Source organism: Magnolia sinica, chromosome 16 (assembly GCF_029962835.1).
Source record: "Magnolia sinica isolate HGM2019 chromosome 16, MsV1, whole genome shotgun sequence".
Taxonomy (NCBI): domain Eukaryota; kingdom Viridiplantae; phylum Streptophyta; class Magnoliopsida; order Magnoliales; family Magnoliaceae; genus Magnolia; species Magnolia sinica.
This window is the reverse complement of record NC_080588.1, coordinates 50453305-50462380: the sequence shown is the minus strand read 5'-3', so window position 1 is coordinate 50462380 and position 9076 is coordinate 50453305. Positions and strand designations below refer to the sequence as shown.

Sequence of the window (9076 nt, the reverse complement as noted above, 5' to 3'; positions counted from 1 at the left end):
TGTCACCCAGTCTGGGTCCTGAATTTCTGGCAACAAGAAAGGTCTGGTCCTGACTTGGGCCCAATAGACGAACGACTTCAACTTTCATTGGAGTTGTATGCCACCCATCCCACTGGCACCCGTACTGGTATGTGATGCAGGAAATATAGCATCCACCGGTTCAATTTGTGCCAACATTTGGCAGAGGTGCATCCACCCTTCTACATCCCAAATTGATGATATGGTGGGCCCTACCATGGATGGGTGACAGCTGAGAAAAAAAAAAAAAGAACTAAACAATCTTAGCCTTCCACTTATTAACCTGCAAATGGATGCCTCTAAAATCAATCTGCTCCAATAATTAGTTCACTGATTTTCCATTAAAGATGATATAGTTCAAGTTGAAGGGATGCCTCTAAAATCAGTCTGTTCCAAATAAGAACATATTGTGCATGACTTGGTCCCATAGTTTCATCCTTTCAAGAGATAACTGCAATTATGCGATGCTAAACATTCAAAGGGGGAGCTCTGGAACTTGGAATGGACCCCATGTCTGTTGACCCTTACAGGAAAGCGCCGACTGCATTTTCAGCACTGGAGCAATGAATAGAAGCATGCATGGAATGTAATATGCACACTAACAAACAGAATTCCCAACAACCAGGGTCGATTTTATTTCACCGTCAGGGACAGGAATCCTAAACTGTTCTCGGAATCACACTACCTTCTGTGGGTGGCAATGTCACTGAACGCAGCAGTTCAAGTGAGAAAACAAGGCCCAAGAAATGAGAAAGGATGGTGTTGGCTGATGCCTGCAAATTAGTCAATCAACACAGAAATAAATGAATATGCACAACAAGAGATGCCATGACAGCTGGGTCCGTGCAAGTCCTGTCATGTATAGTTTAAAATCTTACATCCATTGTCAGGGGATGACATGAAAATTAATATAGAAAACAGAAAACATAAGCAGATACAGATCACAGAACAATGATCATAGATGAAACTGTACCTGGAAAGCTGGAATAAGTAGTTATTATGGGATAGACAAAACAAAGATATTACACCTTCAATGGTATTTACAAGGCAATTCCTAAAGCTCTAATGGCCTGCTCAGAAAATGAATGCTCTTGGATTAGCACATCTTACAAAGTGTCTTGTATTCTAAGAAAAGTAATCTTGTGTGTGTGCGTGGGTCCATTTCGATTTTAGAGGCACTTTTGTAACTGGTGCACTCATCTCACCATATCCCCCAGATTGGTTCGCTAGGAGATTATTCTGTTTATCCATACAGAAATTCATTCTCATGCACTTCTGTGCTTTCCTTCACATGGAGATTGAGATTTGATCAAAAAGCTTCAATACAACTGTGTTTATCCTTTCTCAACAAGCAATCACCCAAAATTAAAAAAGAAAAATATCACTTAAAATGTTCTTTTTGTTTTCGGAGTGATGGGAGTCCAAATCAATCAAGTTCAATCGCAGATACTCCCATTTTTGCCCTTCTCACTTGCTAATGGTGATTTTGCATGAAAAGCACATGAATGGCAAGTAAACAACCAACTTGTGGTGGTTAAATTTTTTTTTCAGACCAACCATTTCCACTGCCGTTTGTTGTCATTGTAAAGACCAAATAAAATGTGTAAGAGCGTCTTGAAGATCTATATTCCAAATTTCATGATCCATCGATTTGATGTGGATAAGTTTAGGGCTCTTTGGATGGTGGGAAAAGAAAAGGAAATGGGCATGATTATCTAATGATGATCTCCCAAGATTTTCATGAGCACTATTGAAACATGTATTCTCATGGATTCCATTTTTGGCAGTCTTGTTTGGATAGTGAGTGGAATTCTAAAACAGCTCTCACAATGGTCACCTCGTATCATGTTGACTATGGTGTTTGGGTAATTATTGCATTTTGAAATCCACTATTTCCTTTGCCATCCAAACATGATGAAACATCACATCATGGGAAAAGTCATCCATTTCTTAATTCTGTTCTTTTCCCACTAGCCAAATAGGAAAAAGGAGAAACTAATCAAGTTCTTTGGGGTAACTTAATCAAATACCAATTTGATGCAGTCTAGACCATTAGACAAACTAGGACCTATCAAAGAAATTTCATCCGAAAGTTGTGCATTAGACAACAAGACCGCTCCGTAGCTTCCTCAGTGACAGGTGAAGCCTGTCATTCCCTTCAGCCGTCCTCCCCAGTTCCCGACCCTCCTCGACAGGTGTGCAATCTGTTGACGGACCCAGAGATGGTGCCACGTGCCGGGGTTTCGTGAGACGAACGCATCCGACGATCGCCTTTCCACTAATTGCCCAGCGGATATCTCAGTGTTTGATCAGACTCCCCAGGAGTCTTTATAGGCAAATCTGCGAGCAGATCCAGGGATGATTGCGTTAGCCCCTATCATGACACGCACTCTTGGACGCGTGGCGGACTCTGGTAACATTGCACGCGTGGCTCTCGAAGCACTCGCAGGGAGTACGTTTTCGTCTCGCGAGGATCCAGGTGATGGAGATAGATCTGAAGGTACTCATGGTCACGTGGCAGAAGTCCAGCTCATCCCACCTCTTTCAGTTCGTTTCTCGGGCAGATCCCTTGTGGACTTGGATCCGTTATCCGTCTCTCTTAGTCCAGCAGTTAACCCTTCAATGGCCCTCTCTTTACCTCTTACTTCCTCCTCCTGCCTCACTCCCTTTGATCCCTTCAATCTTAGCCTCCTCCCTGCCTCGGACGATCTTTTTGTTTCTTCTTCTATGTTTATCCGATCCTCTTCCCTCACCCTCTCTCTGCCGTCCTTGCCTTGCTCTCCATCGGCTTTCTCCTTCCATTCTTCCGACGCTTTGGATATGGGGCCGATCACTCTATTTCAAGAGCCCGCTGACTTCCTAATGCCAGAGCCTCTGCAGATAATAGTTGACTCTCAAGTTGATCCTTCGACTTCGGGCTCGAACAGATCTAAACTACTGTCCAAGATCCACAAGAAGAGGTGGATACGAGACGCTATTGGTAAAGTTGGAAGGTCCCTCGGTTTATCCTTTGGGGATAGGGTGGAAGACTATATTGCTCTATTTCGATGTATTGAAAATGGAGGCAGACCCATTGAAAAAAAATCTACTCCTGCAAAACACTTAGCTAAGCTTTCCACTTCCCGTGAGTTCCTTCGTCTTGAAGCGAGCCCAGGGTTCATCTCTCCTTCTGCGGGCAGTTCCAGAAGCCAGGGCAAACAGGGAAGCATAGTGATCCCATGAAGATAATCTCCTGGAATGTTAGGGGGGGTAGGCTCCAGGCATAAAAGGAGTCTAATTAAGGCGACCATCAATTCCAAAAATCCAGACGTTCTTTGTTTGTAGGAGACGAAGGTTTCTCGCTTCAAAGACTCCCTTTTGGCTTCTTTGTGGAAGGCTAATGATGCTAAGTGGTTATCTGTTGATGCGGTTGGTAGCTCGGGTGGGATTCTCCTCACTTGGAAATCCTCGAAATGGGACCTGATTTCCTCTTCCTCAGGCACCTTTTCGGTGTCTGCCACTCTTAAAGATAAGTCCTCCTCTCTTTATCTCCTTTCTGTTATTTACGGGCCTACCAGTTAGTCCCTCAGGGCTAGTTTCTGGGATGAGTTGTCACAGGTTAGACGGTCTTTTTCTGGTTCGTGGTGTGTGGTCGGTGATTTCAATGTTACGTGATATCCGGAGGATCACTCCCGACACAGAAGATCCTCTACCACTATGGCTGGATTTTTCGACTGGATCCAGCGAGAGGAGCTGATCGACTTGCCCCTTGTGGGAGTGAAATTCACTTGGACCAACGGCCGAGCTTCGCCTATCCAATCTCGCCTGGACAGATTCTTTGTTTCCCCTGAATGGCTCGAAGCCTTCCCATCTTCTATGCAAATCGCTATGCCTCGTACCACGTCCGACCACTGTTCGATCCTGCTGAGAGTGGACGATGATAATTGGGGCCCTAAACTGTTCCGGTTTTACTCTTCTTGGCTTCACTCCGAGGGTATCCACCAGAAAATTATTGCTTGGTGGAAGTCCTACAACGTGCAAGGATTTGCTAGTCAGAAGCTGCTTGGTAAACTCAAACTTCTAAAGGAAAATCTTAAGGAATGGTGTAAGGAGGAAATTTAGAAACGTGAAGTTGACATCGAGTCTCTTCTTTCCGACTTGCAGATAATCGATCGCGACTCTGAAAAAGCCCCGCTGCATAAAGAGGCTTTAGTCAGGCGCATATCTATCATTCAGGACCTCTCCAATAAAGCTTTAGAAGAAGAAGCGTCCTGGAAGATTAAATCCAGAGCTAAATGGATTGCGGAAGGAGATAAAAACACTAAGTTCTTTCATCAAATGGCCAGTATGCACTCTCGGGCTAACTCTATTCTCAGCATTGAAGACAAAGGGTGCAAAATCGAGGATAAAAAGGAGATAGAAGACCTCGCCATTTCTCACTTTCAAGAGCTTCTTACGTCCGACAACTGGCCCAGATTGACCCTTGATTCCATCTCCTTCAACAGGCTTCAGGCAGAGGCTGTGGCTTTTTTGGAATCTCAATTTACGGAAGAAGAGGTTAAGGCTGCTGTAGATGCCCTCGGTGGAGATAAGTCTCCAGGCCCCGACGGGTTTCCCATTGCTTTCTTCCAAATTTTTTAGAATGTTCTGCGTCAGGATGTCCTCCAGTTCATCCATGAATTCCATACTCGGGGAAGACTATCGAAAGGTCTTGGTGCCACCTTCATTTCTCTGATCCCGAAGGTGGCGGGTGCCTCCTCTTTTGCTGAATTTATGCTGATTAGCCTCATAGGGAGCCCCTACAAAATATTAGCGAAAGTTCTGTCCGTTCGGCTGTCGAGAGTCATCGGTTCTCTCATATCCAGCAACCAAAATGCCTTCATAAGAGGAAGACAGATCATTGATGGTGAACTCATCGCCAATGAAGTCTTACACTCCTGTGTCAAGTCCAGGGTCAAAGCAGTCTTTTGCAAGCTGGATATAGCCAAGGCGTACGACCACGTTGATTGGGATTTTCTATTGTATATGCTGTCGCGGATGGGTTTTGGACCCAAGTGGAAACAATGGATCGCCGCTTGCATTGGTTCGGCTCACTTTTCCATTACTCTAATGGCTCGCCTAAAGGTTTCTTCAGGAGTTCGAGAGGTTTAAGACAGGGAGACCCTCTCTCCCCGCTGTTATTTCTAATTGTTGGCGAAGCTCTCTCCCAAATGCTTAAGAGGGGTCAGGAATATGGTCTTCTTCGGGGAATTGGGATGCCGGGCCTGACATCTCCCCTAACTCACATTCAGTTTGCAGATGATACCCTTATATTCTCTGAAGCTTCAGAGGAGAACATACAACACCTTCTCACTGCTCTTCGCTGTTTCGAAGCGGTGTCGGGGTTAAGGATCAACCTGAACAAATCAAAGATTCTTGGCATCAACGTCTCGCAAAACTCCCTAAATGATTTTGCTTCCATGCTCGGCTGTTGCATAGATTCCTTCCCTACATACTTTGTTGGCCTTTCCCTCTCAGTGGGTCCCCGGCCGAAGCACATGTGGGATAGGGTCCTCTGCAAATTTCAGGAATATCTAGCTTCTTGGAAGTGCCGGTATCTTTCTCTGGGGAGTCGCCTGACTCTAATCAAAGTTTCTCTTTCAAGCCTTCCTCTCTACTTCACGTCGTTGTATAGATGCCTCGGTTCAATCCTTCAGAGTATGGACAAAATTCGTAGAGATTTTTTGTGGTTTGGCAAGAACCACTAGAGGAAGATTCATCTACTTGAATGGAAGCAGGTGTGCAAGGTGTTCAGAGAGGGTGGAATGAATGTAAAGATTTTGAACATCATGAATTCGGCTCTGTTGGGGAAATGGGCTTGGCGATTTGCCTCTGATCATCATTCCCTTTGGTCCTTGATCGCTAGAGGAAAGTATGGGGCTTCCCATGGTAACTGGTGGCCATCAGATAAGTCTCTCTACAAAGCCTCCCACATCTGGAAAGGAATTATAAAAGCTAAAAATCCCGTGATAGCTAACAGCAGGCACGTCTTAGGCAATGGCCTTGCGACTCGCTTTTGGGAAAATGTTTGGATTGGAGACAAGCCTCTAAAATTCCTATTCCCTCAAATCTATCGTCTTTCCCCTGACAGAGGAGTCATAAAAAACTGTGGCTATTTCTCCTCCGATCAGTTCGTTTGGGACATAAGGTGCACAAGAAATCTCGATGATAACGAGGCTGATGAATACACAGCCCTCCTCGAGCTCACCTGCGAGTCCAAGCCAACTCCCTCGCATCAGGACAGCATCGAGTGGCCGCTTGAGAAGTCTGCGGTTTTCTCAGTCAAGTCCCTGTATGAAGCTATTTATCCTGCGGTCCAGTCGCCATCGGGTGCGACCCCGTTTATTTGGAAATACCATGTTCCTCCTAGGATCAAATGTTTTGGGTGGCTTGCGGGTCGCAACAGAATCCTTACTGTTGATAACCTAGCTAAGAGGCATGCACATTGTTAATATATGCCTCTGTTGCATGCAACAGGCGGAGTCCGTCAATCATTTGCTCGTTCACTGTTCTTTTGTCTGGACCATCTTCATGGACTTTTGTCACATCTTCTCAGTTCCCTGGTGCATGCTGGATTCGGCTGTAAATCTGATGATTGGGTGGAAGCTCGGCAAACCTAAATCGATTATCTGGTGCATGGCCATTCTTGCCATCTAGTGGGTTGTGGGAAGAAAGAAACGACAGGTGTTTCAACGATCAGTCGTCTTCAGCGAAGAGGGTGGGTTCTAGGGCTAAAGCCCTGGTGTTAGAATGGGCGGTCAATGTAAAAGATTTGAATAGGGTTGATCTTTCTTTCTTAGGTTGTTAGGAGTGGTCTGTTATCTCAGCAGCCCTCCTTCGTTTTTCCTTTTTTTCTTTCGTTTCTTGTTTCTGTTTGTTTTTTTAATGAATTTCCTGCGTTGCTTTTAACAAAATAAAATACCACACATAACCATCCTTGACCCAGAAAAATATTACAAATTTCTTTAGTCCCTTGTGACTTAGCAAGACCAGGGAATGAACTATTGGTATCCTATTGGTCGATACGGCTGTATTGTATACATATCAACTTGATACAATACGCGATATGGAGCCAAATAGGCCCTAGCATGAAATTTTGGGTCCTATTGGCCCATATCAAGCCGATATGGGGTGTATTGGTGCCAATATGGGAGTCGTGTATTATTGTTGGCCGATAAATGTATAAAAGGTCCTCTTTTTTTTTTTTTTGTCATTTCTCTATTTTTCTGTTGTTCTTTTGGTTGGAGGCTTTTGAAGGGTTTCTAAGCCATTTTCGACCATTCTTGCTCATCTTTGAAGATCAAAACACAAAAAATTGGTCAGTTTGTGGCATATTGGTGCCAATATGGCAATTGTGTATCAGTATCGGCTGATATGCATATAAAAGGCCCATTTTTCATTTCTGTTCCATTTCTCTCTCCTCTTGCACTTTTGGTTGTTGGAGGCTTGTGGAAGATTTCTAAGCCATTTTTGACCACTTCTTGCTCATGTTCAAAGATCAAAACACAAAAAAATTGGTTGATTCGACGAATTGAAGCTTTGGTACCCATTTTGTGGAAAAAAAAGGAAAAAAAAGTCCCGACTTTTTTTTTTGTCTCTTGCTAATTTCTTGTCCTTTGAAAGCAATATGATCAAAACGACCAAATCATTCTTGATTTGTGTTTGATTTAGGCATTTGCTTCATTTTTTGATTATTTACAATTTTCACAAAAATTTGGCCTAATTTTCATGATTTTCTTTTCCAAATGTTTTTTTTGTTTGAATGATGCATGAATCATGTGTATGTTATGGATCTATAGATCATGCGTGCAATAAGTTGTTTTGTACATTTTTTTTTTTTTTTCTATTTTGGATATTTTTTGCCATGCTCATCCTTTAAAAAAAAAAAAAAAAGTTTTTTACTTAAATTAGTTTGGGGGAATTGTTTCTTTAACTATATTAAACATATATCTAGCATGGATGTCATCAATTCCGATTTTATTTTATTTTATTATTTATTATTATTTTTTGCATTTTCGACACATTTTATGGGGATAAATGGTGATATATATTTTATATTTCTATTTTTTAAAATTTCTTTGGGGATGTCTCTCTCTCTCTCTCTCTCTCTCTCTCTCTCTCTCTCTCTAAAGTAATTTGGGCATACAATCATGTACGAGATCAATCCCATTATTTTCACAATATTTTTAATTTTATTTTATTAGTCTTAATGTTTTGTAATTTTTTTTTTTTTAATGTTAGAAAATGATTATACGGTGTCTTTAAAAAAAAAAAAACTTTCCATCTTAAAAAAAATGATAAGCATTTTCTTTTTGGTGCCTGATGATTTTTTGTTTTCACTGTACAGTTTGCTATGTCTACAAGGTAGTTTGTGTGTTCATTAACAATTTGTAAGTGTTGGACACTTTAATTGTTAATTGATTATGCTTTTAGAGGTTGATATTTATTGATTATGCTTTTATTGTTGTGTATTAATTAACCTCCCCCAAACATCCTTTTGGTATTGACAAGTTAAAGCACTGGGACACTTGCTAGTTAACTACGTAATTATTTTGTGAATACATGTTTATGTGAGTGTGTGTGTGTGTGTGTGTGTGCGCGCGCGCGCGTGCGTGTGTGCACATGCGTGATTTGGTATTGTAAACTGTGGTAATTGGAGTACCCTTTCGTATAATCTACACCTGATAGCCTATTTTATTTATAAATTAGACTTTATACATAATGGTTTATGAACATTGAAGATGATAGTTGAATTCCTAGCCATCGGCTCGTATCGGAGCGCCCCAATACCCCCATATGATCCAACCCCCTCGGGGGGGGGGGGGGGGTTGGATGGGGCTTCCATCTGCGGCATGTCGGACCCAAGACCGCTACCGCTCTGCAAGCAGTGGACGTGGTCGCCCGAAACGTATCGAGAAGAGGTATGGCTGCGAAGGAAGGGTAACAGCAAGAGATGGAGCAAGAGCGTGACGGACGAAGATCTTGATGAGCTTAAGGCCTGCATAGAGTTGGGGTTTGGGTTCGATTCGCCCGTGAGGGA

The 9076-nt window shown here is 42.8% G+C and overlaps 1 protein-coding gene across 1 annotated transcript in view; it reads right to left on the bottom strand.

Annotated features, from left to right (window-relative positions):
- Positions 1 to 334: 334 nt before the first annotated feature.
- Positions 335 to 9076, bottom strand: part of LOC131228991 (protein TIC 21, chloroplastic-like) — a 36767-nt gene continuing 28025 nt past the window's right edge. The window contains exon 4 of the mRNA XM_058224841.1: positions 335 to 791. Within this exon, the coding sequence (XP_058080824.1) occupies positions 678 to 791 (114 nt within the window). The 3' untranslated portion in view covers positions 335 to 677. The remainder of the gene's footprint in view (positions 792 to 9076) is intronic.